Raw genomic sequence first — 17341 nt, 5'->3', positions numbered from 1 at the left:
GAAAAACCGCAACCACAGAAATAATCACAATAAATGAAAAGGTCGAAAAGAATGTTGCGTTCTTTTTATTTTATTCTCTTTTTTTTCGCCTCTCTCCAAGGATAACAAGAAAAGAAAAGGGAGGCGAGAGAACCTAAATTAACAATTGAATACAATAGGAGTTACAGGGAAAAAAAGAGAAAGAAAGAGTGGAAGTTATATATATATATATAAACCTAAACCTACACGCGCATTGGGTTTTAATTCACTTAAGGGCTTTCGAACGCGAATAAATCTTCGTTTGGAATTTATGACGCGACTCATGAAATTGACACGTGAAGATCTGAAGATTTCATAAACTTTTTATTTTAGATTATAAGAGTTTCTTTGTAAATCTTCAATTATATTTTGCAAGTCATGTCTTTATTGATGATTTATATCAAAATTACTACAAATTCAGTATTTCCAATATGATAATTCGATCAGCTTTAGTTCATAAATATCAATAAATAAGTTTGAACTGATTTCAGTTTTTCAATTCGTATAATTCAATCAGTTTTAGTTTATCAAATATCAAAAAATGATTTAAGTTTTTCTTCGAAAAACCCTCAACCTCTTTTCCACCACCCTCTGGGTTCGGCAATACTGATGCCGTGTCGCTGCCCGATAAATCCCACAGTTGTTATATTTCAAACAGAATAGTAAAATATTCATATTATTATTTGCATGGCGTTATTAAATTACGTTTGATACGAAAAGTACGGTTTTGCGTATTACAGAAGATGTCTCACTTTCTGAGAAAATTCCAAAACGATATTTTATATAACCGATAGTTCCTTTCATCGTCAGATGATTATGGCGAAAAAAGAAAACAATATAAGGATTTATACATCTGTTGAAGAAGAAACGTAACATTTTTGAAGATTATTCAAATAACTATTACATATCAATAAATAAAATATCAAATTTTGTTATTTGTATTATAAATTGTCCGATTTGATCGAGACAGCCGAGAAATTTAATGCGATTATGGACATTGTTGACCTTGAAATTTAAACATTAGATTGCGCATGCGCTCAAATGACTAGAAAGTTTAAAATATTCTGGTTGAGAATCTTGAACTTTCAACTTTAAAATGAGTGTTAAATGATCTCTGATATGATTAAAGAGGCCGAGAAATTTATTGATTTAGTTCGTAATTGTGTACATATTTTTAGAATTAATTGCGCATCTGCTCGAATGACTACAAAGTTTAAAATAGATGCGTTAGAAATCTTGGACTATTGTCTTTAAAATGAGTCATAAATGACCTCTAAGTTGATTAAGATAGCCAAGAAATTTAACTTTGATCGTCGATGCATTCGAATGAGTAGAAATAGTTGTTAATTTGCAAATTTTTAATAATATTTAACAAAAATGTATATTTTTTTGATAATTATCAATAAATCAATATATTTATTAATTAATAGTTTATTTTTTTTCCATAAAGAAGATGTGATTTTCAATATATGTATGATTTTGGGTCTGAAATGTTTTATTGGAAAAATTTGTATTGGAAAAAATGTACTACAATGCGTTCAAAAGTAATGTTACTACGCAATTAATAGGACCGGCGTCTTTCTGCGATCAAAACTACTGTCTAGGGGAATCGTGTGAAGATCTGAACATTTCATAAACTTTTTATTTTAGAATATAATAGTTTCTTTGTAAATCTTCAATTATATTTTGCAAGTCATGTCGTTATTGATGATTTATATCAAAATTACTACAAATTCAGTATTTTCAATATGATAATTCGATCAGCTTTAGTTCATAAATAACAATAAATAATTTTGAACTGATTTCAGTTTTTCAATTCGTATAATTCAATCAGTTTTAGTTTATCAAATATCAAAAAATAAGTTCAAAAAGTGATTTAAGTTTTTCTTCAATTAATTTAATAAATCTAAGTTCAAAAGCGGTACAAACTATTTTATTCTCATTATTGATGTAAGTGCATGATGATATTGTATAATTGATTTAACTCATCTTTAACACATTAATTTTATTAAGATGAATCAATAAACGTCTTCTTCTATAATTGTTAATTGAATAATGAAAGATTGTAAACAAATATTATTAACTTAATGATATTTATTATCGAGAGCAAATTGTAGTTCAGAATTGAGGACCTCTTGTCAAGATGTCGATGGCTCCGTTAAGGTCACCCATGCTCCTCACCAGAGCGCTAAGATTAGCCTCCCGATTGGGAAAACCCATGGAGATGAGCTGCTCCAACTGACCAGAGTATCTCGCCTCCGGAGTGAGCACACCAAGACTATCCTCCTCGCCCATCGCGGGCATCTCGAACTGCAGCAGTGAAGGCAGATGGACGCGGAGATATTCCTGCATGTTGGGATCGGTGAACGTCGGATTATTGCTCAGGATGGCCTGCAGGAAATTGGGATCGCTGGCCAGCTCTCGCATAATCTGCTGTATCTGCGGATTGGCCAGCATTTGGGACATAAGCTCAGGCTGCGCCTGAGGCTGACCGCTGCTCGCATTCTGCTGCTGCTCCGAAGACCAAGGGTTTGGAAGCGGATTAGAGTTTAAGTTAGTCGTCGGCTGCGACGTCGCCGTCTGAGTTTCCCCCAACGCCTCCGGTGTCTCGAAGTCACTTATGTTATTATAAATCGATTGGAGAGCCGCAAAACCACCTGAAACCCAAGAAAATTTCATTAAGTCTTTCGTAATAAGTTTTCCTTTTTAAATCTTAGACCTGGCATATTCTCGATGTTCCTCAATGTTAAATCTTGATTGCGCAGGAATTCCTGCATCAAATTAGGATTGGTTGCCAACTGCAGGTATTCCCTCATTATGGTGGGATTGTTGATGGCGTGAGCGATCTCGGGGTTCTGCTCCAAGTACGTCTGCAATCTTGGATCCATCGCGATCAAAGTCCTCAAGTATTCGGGATTGTTGAGCAAGTTCGAGGTGAGGTCCTCGAAGGTGTTCCTAGATGGAGGCGGCGTCGTCGGTTGAGGAGAAATCGGCGGCGGCTGCGTCGGTCTCCTGATGACCAGATGAATTGCGAAGCCGTCTCGCACGTTCTGATCCTTCAGGGTGTTGTTGTCCTTGAGAGGACGACCGGCGTAGATCAGGCACAGTTGGTCCTCCTGCGCTTCGAATCGCTCCGCTATTTCCGGTTTGATCTCGGCCACGGTAGACATCAGCGGCACGTTAAATTCCTCGTTCCGCGAATGCGTCTTCACCATTATCCTTATCGAATCCTGCTGTTCCGTTGATGACATTACTAACATTTAGATGACTTTTAGGCGCGAGATAAAGTGACGTTTCACAACTAACATCCGCAGCCGCCTTCCGATAACGCCGCCCGCCTTTACAGATCGACGAACTTCACTATTGCAACTATCACAATTTCAAACTATCACACAAATATTCTCAATTACAAAGACATACATTTTCAGAGAAATCTAACAAACAAAATAATATACAAATACACTTCACTATGCGATTAATCAAATCATTAAGAAATTAATTCAAAAAATATGATTTAATAGATTTTAAAATTTATAGAAATTCTGTAACTTTTAATACTAAATCTCTAAATAATAAAATTGAACTAATTAGAAAAATATGACAAATATGTTGTATATTAGAAGAAAAAAGATTTTATATTGAGAAAATATATATTTATATAATAATAAAAATTCTAATGCTGAAAATAGTAGAAAATATTTTAAAATGATCACAATGAAGTTTGATTTTTTATTGTTGACCCGACGCATCCACAAATTTTCCAACCATTAAAATATTTCATTTCAACCAATTTCTTTAATTATTCTTAATATTTTACTTACAACTAGGAGGTTGCACGATACGAAGAACTATGCGAATATTTACCTAACTTTTTAAAGATTTATAGGAAATAATAATATCTGTGATAAGAAATACATGCGTTTATTTGAACATCTACGAGAACACCTGCGTTTCTATTAAACACCTGCGAAAAGAAATATCAGTCATTTATTGCGTGTATATCTTCGATAAAAAGTACGTGCGTTTATTTGAACATCTACGTGAACACCTGCGTTTTAATTGAACACCTACGTTTCTATTCAACACCTGTATTTCTATTGAACACCTGCGTTTCTATTGAACACCTGTGAAAAGAAACATCTGTGATTAATTGTATATCCTCGATAAGAAATACGTGCGTCTATTTGAACATCTGCGTGAACACCTGCGTTTTAATTGAACACCTGCGTTTTAATTGAACACCTGCGTTTCTATTCAACACCTCTATTTCTATTGAACACCTGCTAACATAAACATTTGTTATTTACTGAACACCTGCGTTTCTATTGAACACCTGCGAAAAGAAACATCTGTGATTAATTGTATATCTTCGTGTATATCTTCGATAAGAAATACGTGTGTCTATCTGAACATCTACGTGAACACCTGTGTTTCTATTCAACACCTGTATTTCTATTGAACACCTGTTAACATAAACATCTGTGTTTTACTGAACACCTGCGTTTCTATTGAACACCTGCGAAAAGAAACATCTGTGATTAATTGTATATCTTTGTGTATATCTTCGATAAGATATACGTGCGTCTATTTGAACATCTGCGTGAACACCTGCGTTTTAATTGAACACCTGCGTTTCTATTCAACACCTGTATTTCTATTGAACACCTGTGAACAGAAACATCTGTGTTTTACTGAACACCTGCGTTTGTATTGAACACCTGCGAAAAGAAACATTTGTGATTAATTGTATATCTTCGTGTATATCTTCGAGAAAAACACCTGCGTTTCTATTCAACACCTGTATTTCTATTGAACATCTGCGTGAACACCAGCATTTCAATTGAACACCTGCGTTTCTATTCAACACCTGTATTTCTATTGAACACCTGCGAACATAAACATCTGTGATTAATTCTATATCTTCGTGTTTATGTTTGATAAGAAATACGTGCGTCTATTTGAACATCTGCGTGAACACCTGCGTTTTAATTGAACACCTGCGTTTCTATTGAACACTGCCTGAACTGATTTTTACAAGTCGCTTGTGATATTATAACATTTTGAGATAAAACATGAATAATTGAAATACAATTAGAGTAATTATGAAAAATTACTTTTTCTATAAACAAAACTTATTGTATAATTAAATATATTTGGATAAATACAGCTGAAATAACTAAATAGAAAAAAAAATCAATTTTCATCAAATATTACTATTTTCTATTATTATTCGGTAAATAAATTAAAATCAAATATTATTTATTAATAGCATATTTAATTATGATATTGAATCCGCAATTAAAAGAACTTTTATTTATTTATAAATTAATATGAAACGCAATCATATTTATTAGCTCGTATTTAAAATTTATAGCTTCATTTCGATGAATTATATGAGCTTCCATTCAATAATTGCCCATTTTTTGTAAAAGTTATTACACACGATTATAATGAAATTTTAATTTCCACTGCACAATAACCATTTACTTTTTATTACATTTAACTTAACAAATTTATTTTTTTTTATTCAATTTTCGTATATAATTGTTTTATACACATTTTCCAAAATCAATTTTTTTTAATTAATTATAATATAGTGATTTGATCAAATATTGATTGCGTTTATTAATTAGCTTATTAGTATAAATCATTACAAAAATCGCGTGAAAACATTTCATTTTTTACTACATTTAGTTTCACAAATTATTAGTTTTTTTTTTCATTTTACTAAATATTTAAGTACGTACTTTTATACCAATTACTTGAATATAAATTTAATAATAATGTTAACATTTCAATAAAAATTATAGAAAAATTTACATTTCACAATAATTTAATTAATTGACTATTAAATATGTGCAAATATTCCAATTACTGAATATAATTGGTATATGAAATCATGATTAAAGCATGAATTGCGTAACTTATTTCCAATTCGATTAACGTTTATTTGTTTTTCTTTTCATCTTTTCCGTCTGGTTATGATGATTACATTCATCCGTTGCATAATCGCGGTGGCGTGCTGCGATTCCATTTTTCCTTTGCTCCATCTTGTTTGTGTGTTTCTTTTTTTTTGTCGTGGCATACTTATTTATGATTCCCCCTAAAATAAATATCGTGGAGCGTGATAAAGCCGTGGGGGGTGCTGCTGCTGCCTCGCTATAACGTTGAATGTAACGACATTGTGTGCTGCTGCAGCGACTCGTCTAAAATTAATGTTACCCGAAAAACCCTCAACCTCTCTTCCACCACCCTCTGGGTTCGGCAATACTGATGCCGTGTCGCTGCCCGATAAATCCCACCGTCGTTATATTTCAAACAGAATATGAAAATATTCATATTAATATTTGCATGGCGTTATTAAATTACGTTTGATACGAAAAGTACGGTTTTGCGCATTACAGAAGATGTCTCACTTTCTGAGAAAATTCCAAAACTATATTTTATATAACCGATAGTTCCTTTCATCGTCAGATCTTTATGGCGAAAGAAGAAAACAATATAAGGATTTATACATCTGTTGAAGAAGAAACGTAACATTTTTGAAGATTATGCAAATAACTGTTACATATCATTAAATAAAATATAAAATTTTGTTATTTGTATCATAAATTATGTCCGATTTGATCGAGACAGCCGAGAAATTTAATGCGATTATGGACATTGTTGACCTTGAAATTTAAACATTAGATTGCGCATGCGCTCAAATGACTAGAAAGTTTAAAATAGGATGGTTGAGAAGCTTGAACTTTCAACTTTAAAATGAATGTTAAATGATCTTTGATATGATTAAAGAGGCCGAGAAACTTATTGATTTAGTTTGTAATTACGTACATATTTTTAGAATTAATTACGCATCTGATCGAATGACTACAAAGCTTAAAATAGATGCGTTAGAAAGCTTGGACTTTCATCTTTAAATTGAGTCGTAAATGACCTCTAAGTTGATTAAGACAGCCAAGAAATTTAACTTCGATCGTCGATGCATTCGAATGGGTAGAAATAGTTGCTAATTTGCAAAAAAAAATAATATTATTGAACAAAAATGTATATTTTTTTGATAATTATCAATAAATCAATATATTTATTAATTAATAGTTTGTTTTTTTTAATAAAAAAAGATGTGATTTTCAATATATGTATGATTTTGGGTCTGAAATGTTTGTATTTGCAAAAGAAAAATTGTAAATCAATATTGATCTAAGTTATCTTTATTCGTGGTCAAGAGAGAACTGGTTGAAACAGAGTAAAGGAAACATGAGAGGAAGAAACAAGGGGAGAAAAATATATAATAATAAAAAAAATACGCAATTCCTCCTGGAAAATTGGGAAAGTTTTTAACTCATTTAGTGGGCGCGTACGGATGGCTTTCCAAATCAAATAAGAAGGAAATAAAATAAAATATCTATCCTGGAAACAGTAGAAGTGAATATCATAAAAGCTTTTTCCCTAAAAGTTGCCCTTCTTGTTCGTGTGTGGATCGAGAGAAATCCCTTTGGTATTCTCCTCCTCTGACACGTGCAATATTTAAAATAGAGGGTCGGAAATAAATATGGAACTGAATTGGATCTTAAGGAGTGTCATGGGTTGAGGTATGCACCGAGTGATTGCATACAGGAGGGAGAGGACTCTCTCTCTTCTTCCAGGAAAAGACCACTTCAGAGCCAATTCCACGGGTATTTGTTTATGGGACGCTGTTGTTCTTCTTGTTGCTTTTAAAAGCAAATAGGAATACAATGCAGACGGTCTTTGAGATTTCAATAAGTTTCGAGAGGTAGAGAGAACTAGAGCGATGCGGATGAGAACGAGAGAGATGAGGATGAGAAAGAGGAAGAGCAATGCAAATAACTTTCCACCCCTTTTCAGTTTTAAAACAAATACTTTGCCAAATCTCGAAGCAATTTAGTTACAAAAAGATAATCTTGATTTAGGGCTCTCTCCTTCTTTCCGCTTCGCATCTTTCATCCATCCTAATGGAAGTGTTTTTAGACACAATACTTCTCTTACTCGATCTTATTATTGCTTCACGAAACTTTCAGTTTACAAAAAGTATTATTTTTATAAAGAATGTTAATGATGTCAAAACAATTCCAAATAAATTAATTTACAAAATGGATTATTAATAAGTAGAAGTTATTTAGATTATCTTCAGCTAATCCTCAAATCCAGAAACTTTAATTAGTTTTAAAATTCTTTATTAATCTAATTACATACATTAAATTTTTTTTATTTCATATTGGATTCTTGTAATTTATTCATTTTGAATAAATTTGGTCAATTCTTAATAGATTTTAGTAATTTTGCTCATTTCTCAATGGATTTTACTAATCTTAATGTTCGTCATTTCTCAATGGCTTTTCGTAGTTCACTTTTAATTTTGATCATTTCTAAATAGATTTTTGTCTTTTATTTCTCAATTTTGGTCATTTTTCAATAGATTTTACTAATTTTAAAATTAGTCAGTCATTCATATCCAAATTTTCGTTATTTTCAAATGAATTTTCCTAATTTTAATTTTGATTATTTTTAAAAAGATTTTTCTCATTCATTTCTAAATTTTGGTTATTTTTCAATTGATTTTATCTACTAATGTTTGTCATTGGATCAATGGATTTTCGTCATTCATTTCTAAATTTTGTAAGTTTAAACGGATTTTTGTAATTATAATTCATTCATTTTTAAATTTTGTTTATGTTTAAACATATTTTAGTAGTTTTAATCACTTTTAATTTTGATCATTTCCAAATAGAATTTCGTCATAAATTTCTAAATTTTGGATATTTTTCAATGGACTTATCAATTTGGATCATTTTTAAATAGAATTTTGTCATTAATTTCTTAATTTTGATCATCTTTCAATAGATTTTACTAATTTTAATGTCGCTCATTTGTCAATGAATTTTCTTAATTTATTTCAACATGTTCGTCACTTTTTAATAGATTTTAGTAATTTTAATCACTTCTAAATAGATTTTTTGTTAAACATTCCTATTTTTTGGTTTTTCCTCAATGGTTTTTACTAATCTTAATATTGTGTTCATTTCACAATGGATTTTTTGTCATTCATTTCTAAATTTTGTAAGTTTTCAATGGATTTTTGTTATTATAATTCATTCATTTTTAAATTTTGGACATTTTAGTAATTTTAATCACTTTTAATCATTTTGATCATTTCTAAATAGAATTTTGTCATTAATTTGTAAATTTTGGATATTTTTCAATGGTTTTTTAATTTGGATCATTTTTAAATAGATTTTTGTCATTCATTTCTTAATTTTAATAATCTTTCAACAGTTTTGCTAATTTTAATTTCGCGCATTTCTCAATGAATTTTCTTAATTTATTTCAACACTTCTAAATAAATTTTTTGTTAAACATTCCTATTTTTGGTTATTTCTCAATGGATTTTACTAATTTTTGAAATTTATTTCTAGAATTCCTATGTTTTCAACGAATTTCCATAATTTTACTTTTAGTCACTTTTCAATGGATTTTAGTAACTTCTCAGTGCAATTTTGTGATTCGTTTACAAATTTTCGTTATTTTTAAATGCATTTTCATCATTTCTGAAAATATTTTCCTCATTCTCTAAATTTTTATTAATTTTGTAATTGCAATTTTAATAACTTTTTCAAACAGATTTTTATCATTCATTCCTCAATTTTGGTCATTTTTCAATTGATTTTACTAATTCTAAAATTAGTCAGTTCTCAATGGATTTTTGTCATTCATTTCCAAATTTTTCTTTATTTTTAAATGAATTTTTGTAATTTTGATTATTTCTAAAAAGATTTTACTAATCTTAATGTTTGTCATTGGATCAATGGACTTTCGTCATTAATTTCTAAATTTTGTAAGTTTTCAAACGATTTTAATAATTATAATTCATTAATTTTTAAATTTTAGCAAATTTTTAAATAGATTTTCATAATTTCATTAATTTATGTATATGATCATAAATTCATTATTTGCTGATTATAGAATTTAATCAATATTAAGGATTTTTTTGGTTGTAGATATGAGGTGAAAATAATAGTTACATAATTTGGAGGTTGAAACACTCCGGCCCCGAAAAATCGACCGGAGCAGCCGCCGCGGGGGGTCATTGAGCCGCCGTATGAATATTCCATGAGTTGTATCTGCTTTATTTAATCTGCAGATATAAATCTTTTACGAGACTTTATGGAAACTTTAACGCTCTGAAACATAATTGAACTTTTCACATATTTCAGTAATGGCTAATAAATAAATGTCGGTCGGAGAGTGCCTATTTTCCTCCCTCAACGTAACGCCAGGAAATATGAACTACCACCCACCTACCTACTTTAAAGGAGTTACGAAACGACCATCTTACAGCATCGTAATTATTCCATTAAGAACATCATAAATGATCGATAAATTACTTACACTTTTTTCGCGTAATTGGATCAAAAGTTTTAATATTTCACATTTTATTTATTAATAAGTTAATTAAGTTTTCTTTCAAGCATATCAGCGTTTGAAATATCGAATTTTTAATGTACGTTAATTAAGTAAACTTCTTGCTTTTAATAATTTAATAAATAATTTTGAAATTCATATTTTTAATATTAGTAAAAATCGAATAAGTTTTCTTTCGAAGAAAATCTCGAATAATTACAAAAAAAAGTTATTAAAACTTATGGAATTAATTTATAATACGGGAGTACCTCAAGGTAATGTTTTGTGTCCTTCTTTTGAGTAAATATTTCAGATTTTATTTATTTTTTTTTATGAATGAACAATGAACTATGAAATGTATAATCATGACTATAAAGAGCAGTAAATCCGTTGCCAAATGCGAACTAATTCTGTCCAAAATCGATTGTTGATTAATATTGGACGACGCTGAACAAAAAAATCGTGTGTGTATGAACTTTATGGGTTGTTTAATTAAAAGCTGCATGTGAACTTTCCGAATGACATTTAAAACAAAAAAAGGCGGTGGCTCTGATGTGAAAACTACACCAACCAAACCAAAAAAAGAACGCAAAGTGCTTTAAACAATCAGTAATTGCAACATTTTTATCGCTTTCACGGTAATTCCGGTGAGCTTTTACCCGCTTTTCCGGGTTTCCACGACAGGTGCAGCGATAACGTCACCTCGCGCCGTCGCGTTTCCATTGTCGATGATGATGATAATCATGCTTTTGTGCATATTTCACAAGTCTGTCACCGATGACAGACGTGTAACTTGATGCGCGCGGAGAATTTGAAAAATTGTTTTTTTGTGCGCGTGCTTTTTCAATGAAAGCCGACCGCTAATTGAAGTAAACCCATTAAATGTTTGCATCCGAATTGGTGGACGGAGAGGATAAAAGTTGTAGCAACAACGTGAATAATATAGAGAAAGAGAAGTAATTTGAAAAAGTAGTAAACCATCTGGCCCTAAAATGAACTTGCGTGTTTTTAATGGACCGCCAGAATGTGTACAAACAAGCGCGGCAGGGTTCTCCCGGATTATACGTTTATTAAAGCCTATATATACAATGTATCTAAATATAAATACACAAGTACGTAGTGTGTACGAGCTTGTTGAATCGATATTGGTTTGGGAGCAGTTAACGGAATCCGCTGGCTCCGAAATAGAAAGTTATATTTCATTGTACCAGAAGGGTAGGATGGATGATCGAGGGTGGCGCGTGGTCGTAAAATATTATCGGGAAATTAGGGCCCAAAGAAATCGTGTATTTATATATATTATATATTACATATATATCTAGAGAGAAGGAGAGGTTTTAGTGTTGCGGTGTTGGGGCGAGTATCGATTTGTAATTTCGGGTCCGGTTCAAGTTTGAGTGTTAAGCCGGAATTATATCGGAAAGCACTCGAATACTGTGTTTTTGGGGGGTGGCTTACAAGGCGCTTACCAAGGGTGGAGGATGTGGAGGGCAGTTCGAACTCGAATTCTCTCGCATTGTAACACGCTTTGACCGCACAGAAACTGATTTTATTGGTGGGACCTAAAGATTAGGCTCGTTAAACGGAAAGAAAAATATATATGTTTTCGGATATCTTTTAGGTATTGCTTTTTATTGTGATTGCATTTTTCTTATGTCAGAGTACAAGATACATTTAACGGATGACCATTGGTGGGATTGGACGAACTGGCTTGTGTGGCAACAGTTCAGTGGAGATTTCCAATTCTGGAACGGCTGGACGAAGTTCTGGACGTAGTGGCAACAGTTCAGTGGAGATTTCCAATTCTGGAACGGCTGGACGAAGTTCTGGACGTTGTGGCAACAGTTCAGTGGAGATTTCCAATTCTGGAAGAGCTGGAAGAACTTGTGGTCTTGGAAGAGTTGGGAGAACCTGTGGCTTTGGTGGAAGTGGACGAGTTTGTGGCCTGTTGCATCCTGGTTCTTGTGGGAAAACGACTTCTGGAAGAGGCATTGGGCGAAGCTCTGGAATCACAATCTCTGGGGTGATGATTTCAGGAGTTGGACGCTCGAATTCTGGCAGACTTGGGAGGACACCAATCTCTGGCCTTTGTGGCAAAGGCAATGGACGAAGCTCAGGAATAACAACTTCTGGAAGAGGCATTGGACGAAGCTCAGGGATCACTACTTCTGGAGTGATGATTTCAGGAGTTGGACGTTCGAATTCTGGCAGACTTGGGAGGACACCAATCTCTGGCCTTTGTGGCAATGGCAATGGGCGAAGCTCTGGTTTGGCACATCCTTGTGGAATTGGAAGAACCGGCTGAATCGGCAGAATCTGAGGTACAGATGGAAGCAATTCGGTGGAAATCTTCGGGATGTCACGAGTCAAGACATAGCAGTTAGCACCTAAAAAAATATGAAAATATTACATAAAAATAATAATTAATCACAAATTTAAGAAATAACTTACCAGTCAAGCACAAGAGTGCTACAAGAGCGAATTTGGTAACCATGTTTGCTTTGAACGCACAAACTTGGTATGATCCTATCCTCGAATCCACCCAATATTTATACTCAGCGTTTATCTTATCGTAATCCCAAATAGGTAATTGTCTTTATTGGTTTCGGATTAAGAAATTACGCGTTTTATTGAGGAAATCCTAAAACTATAATTATTTAAACCAACCAACAAAAAAATGATAATTCAAATAATCTAACAGTTTACAATAAAAAAATCCGTTGCGCGTTTACTAGATTCAAGATAATCCGTTAAACTACATCTATTTAGATATGGACTAAATTTACTAAATATTCATTCAATTTTTTTAAATTTTACTATGAAGGAATTTGCATATCAAGCAACGCCTTCTGAATATTCGATAACCTTAAGCCATTCGGAAAAATCGATGAAAAGCAACAAGTAAAACCGAACACTATATTTTGGTCACACTTATAATGTATACACTTATGAACGTGCATGACAATCATTAACATAATTGTGCAAAACAAGGTCCAATAAATTGATGAAATTTTTGATGAAATTCCTTCGTATTCGAGTGAATGAGTTTGTTAAACCATAATTATAATAATTCACGTCAAAAAGAAATAAAAAAAAAAAGTTTTAATAATAATATTTATTGTAACAATAAATTACCAAAATATAAACTCAATACAATAATATAGTAACAAACATTAAATTAAATTAAACTGCTGCAAAAGGTGAAAGAAATTATTGTTCTAATTACAAGAAACGAAACTTATTTCTTGTAATAAAACACGAAAACAAATAACAGTTTTAATAAAATAATTTAATTAAATTTGATCTATATAAACGCTTAATTTGTATGCTTTTAAGAGGCGGAAGCTTCAACTTTCTCTATATAAATAGTTATAAACTTGAAACTTTCGTTGAACTTCCAAAAGTTTCAGAATTTGTCAATATTAGTTTTCGTTTGAGAATTTCAGTTCACGAGAAACGCTATAAAATAATTTACTTTCATTATATTAGGAAAGAAATTATGCATGAAAGTTATTGATGTTTTTAAATTATTTCAATAAAAACGATAACATCAAAATAATTTAAGTATTAATTTTTAATTATTATTCACAATTAAGAGTTTATGAGTAAGTGATAAATGATTGATTGAAATATCGATAAATTTATTTAATTTAAAGAAAAAATGATAATTTTCAATTTTAAATGCAATTTATTTCATGTAATATACAGAATTATAAGTCATGTTTAACGGACGAGCATTGCTGGGATTGGACGAGATGGAATGTATGGCAACAATTCTGGAACGGCTGGACGAAGTTCTGGACGTTGTGGCAACAGTTCAGTGGAGATTTCCAATTCTGGAACGGCTGGACGAAGTTCTGGATGTTGTGGCAACAATTCAGTAGAGATTTCCAATTCTGGAACGGCTGGACGAAGTTCTGGATGTTGTGGCAACAGTTCAGTGGAGATTTCCAATTCTGGAATAGCTGGAAGAACCTGTGGTCTTGGGAAGGCTGGAAGAACTTGAGGTCCTGGGAAAGATGGGATAATTTGTGGCCTGTTGCATCCTGGTTCTTGTGGAATGACGACTTCTGGAAGAGGCATTGGGCGAAGCTCTGGGATCACAATCTCTGGAGTGATGATTTCAGGAGTTGGACGTTCGAATTCTGGCAAACTTGGGAGGACACCAATCTCTGGCCTTTGTGGCAAAGGCAATGGACGAAGCTCTGGGATGACGACTTCTGGAAGAGGCATTGGGCGAAGCTCTGGGATCACAACTTCTGGAAGAGGCATTGGGCGAAGCTCTGGGATCACGATTTCTGGGGTGATGATCTCTGGAGTTGGACGCTCGAATTCTGGCAAACTTGGGAGGACACCAATCTCTGGCCTCTGTGGCAAAGGCAATGGACGAAGCTCTGGGATGACAACTTCTGGAAGAGGCATTGGGCGAAGCTCAGGGATGACGACTTCTGGTAGAGGCATTGGGCGAAGCTCTGGTTTAGCACATCCTTGTGGAATTGGAAGAACCGGTTGAATCGGCTGAATCTGAGGTACAGATGGCAGTAATTCAGTAGAAATCTTCGGGATGTCACGGGTCAAAACGTAGCAGTTAGCACCTGAATATTAACAATAGTAATTAAAAAAAACTAAATTTTGTTACAATTATTTTACCAGTAAGGCACAAAAGTGCAACTAAAGCAAATTTGGTAACCATGGTTGTTGTTTAGAACTCACAACTTAGTATGATTCGTCTCAGCGATTCCCTCAATATTTATACCAAAACTCCTTATCTTATCGTAATCAAAAAACATCATCTTTATTGAATTCGGCTTAAGAACTTTTCCATCGCAATCTAAATTGCTACCAATTTATAAAAAAATAGAATTAGAAAAATGTTTTTAATAGATACAGTAATTAATACAGATGTTTGGGTCTTTGCAAGAAGAGAAATCTGTGGTAAATTTAGTGATGCCGTCGAATGAAAATTGCATTTCGAAGTCGGTCCTTCTCCACTCGGCAACACACACACGTCCCTCATTCATTATGCACCTTCACGCGGATGAATATTTCATTACGTCTAAGGACACAAAAATCCTTCCACTTCCTTTTTTTTTTTGTCCTCTCCTCTTCTTTTCCATCGCCCGGAGGTTCACTGGGATAGTGACCTATTCGCTAAATTATTATGGATAAAGTATAAATTTATATGCTAAATATATGCGGACCGAAATGAGGTGGATGCAGGCAAAATAACGTTGATTCATGGCCCATGAATACACGTTTTTACGTCGCAACTTTTTCCCATCTTTCCGCAGTCTTTATTTCACATTTTTTTCTCTCTCTTGCATCCTTCTGAATATTGCGCACTAGGTGTTTCGCTTTATGCCCTTATTACACCACGAGGACCTCTCTCAACTCCTTTTTTCTCTCCTGATTAAAGCACATTCTCCTCGCTGCAGCATCATAGGAATAATCGCAACCTTTGATTAAAGAAGTTAAGATAATTTTTTCCAATTCGATTTCATTTCAGTTTACACATTTTTTTTGTCGTCTCTTTTCGGTCGTTGGGATTAACTTGGCCGGATGGGATTTCAATTAATCCACCCTCACCAACACAAATTAATTGTCTCGTCCGCAGATTGCCACCAGACCTTCCAATTACCTTCTCCGCTCTCTCTCTCAATCTCATCCCTCTCTTCACTGGAAATCTCCTTCAACGGTTTCGTTCCATGTCGCCGCAACAAAATCCCTTTTAATTTTATTCCCTTCTCCTTCTTCTACTATAATTTTTTTTCCTTCTTTTCCTCTTCTCGCTGATGATTGAATCCAACCCCCATCCAAAATAAACAAACGAACTAACAAACAAAAAAATCCCATTTGTTTCCATTCATGGCGCTTATTATTCTCATTCAAATACCCCGAAGCATCAGCGGAGACAGCACATTGTGCCACCACCAATTTTTTTTGTTTCGCATTCATTTTTTCATCATCGTCGCTCGTTACATCCAGATCCTCGATTTATTTTAATGAAATTTATAGGACTGTTTTAATCATATTCCCGTCCCGTTTTTTTTTTTGGAAAAGTTTATTATGGTTGGATGTCAGTTACCCGTCCGCGGCTTTTGATTGATCTATATTGGAAAAGTTTGATGTATATCGGGGGTGGCGGCGGCTGCGACTGGGGAGGGCAAAAAGAGACAGATATGATGGGAAAAATTGCGTTGCGTTGAAAGTATGATGTAAAAGGGAGAGAGAGTGAGCAGACAAAAGGTTATTTTGTGAATTGTTTGCGCGAAATAACTGATGGTGAGATTACGGTTTTTTTTTTCTTGGTGGAAATAAAAACGAGAGGATCCTGATGAAAATAGGGGGGAAGGGATGGATTTGATTATTTCCTAGAGCCTTTTTCATGATGTATTTCATGCAATACCGAGGAAACGTTTCAAAGGCGTCAACCTCCTTCATCCCTCTTCTTTCTTTCGCAAAATGCAATAAGGAGGCGATGAAACAAAGGGATAAAGATGAAAATATCAATCGATTAAGACATATACAACAAAATAACACAATAGAAAAGAAACGTTACACTTTTATCCACTAAAAAATATCAATCAATTTTTACCTGATTATTACCTGATGTATTTATGTTAATTATATAACATTTCACCGAGGAAACGTTTCAAAGGCGTCGTTCTCCTTCATCTCTTTTTTTTCTATTACATATTGTAACATAGAAACAAAGGGATGAAAGATGAAAAACTCAATTAATTAAAACATGAAAATAATACTGGAAACGAAATTTTATACGTTTATCTATAATTAAATGATCCAAATTTTACCTGCATTTAATAATAGTCATATATTTAATTTTAATAGTTACAAAACTTTTCATTTTCAACTTTTAGTTTTAACAAAATATAACAAAATATAA

The 17341-nt window shown here is 32.9% G+C and overlaps 2 protein-coding genes across 6 annotated transcripts; both read right to left on the bottom strand.

Annotated features, from left to right (window-relative positions):
* Positions 1-2136: 2136 nt before the first annotated feature.
* On the bottom strand, positions 2137-3269 carry LOC108565673 (ubiquilin-3-like). The gene is made up of 2 exons (XM_017925245.1): positions 2738-3269; positions 2137-2675 (listed from the first exon to the last, which is right to left on the bottom strand). The coding sequence occupies exons 1-2, from the start codon at positions 3267-3269 to the stop codon at positions 2137-2139; spliced, it is 1071 nt and encodes a 356-aa protein (XP_017780734.1).
* An 8771-nt stretch (positions 3270-12040) lies between these two features.
* On the bottom strand, positions 12041-15186 carry LOC108565676 (periaxin-like). 5 transcript variants are annotated; one of them, XM_017925251.1, is made up of 3 exons: positions 15088-15186; positions 14804-15032; positions 12041-12673 (listed from the first exon to the last, which is right to left on the bottom strand). In XM_017925251.1, the coding sequence occupies exons 1-3, from the start codon at positions 15128-15130 to the stop codon at positions 12112-12114; spliced, it is 834 nt and encodes a 277-aa protein (XP_017780740.1). In that variant the 5' UTR covers positions 15131-15186; the 3' UTR covers positions 12041-12111. The 5 variants fall into 5 exon arrangements, with proteins under 5 accessions (XP_017780740.1, XP_017780739.1, XP_017780738.1 ...); XM_017925250.1 differs by having other exon boundaries at positions 12041-12414; positions 14506-15032; positions 15088-15185; XM_017925249.1 differs by having other exon boundaries at positions 12041-12662; positions 14604-15032; positions 15088-15185.
* Between the last annotated feature and the right edge of the window lie 2155 nt (positions 15187-17341).

Source organism: Nicrophorus vespilloides, unplaced genomic scaffold (assembly GCF_001412225.1).
Source record: "Nicrophorus vespilloides isolate i.1.1-1 unplaced genomic scaffold, Nicve_v1.0, whole genome shotgun sequence".
Lineage (NCBI taxonomy): Eukaryota > Metazoa > Arthropoda > Insecta > Coleoptera > Silphidae > Nicrophorus > Nicrophorus vespilloides.
This window is presented reverse-complemented; position numbering and strand designations above follow the sequence as displayed.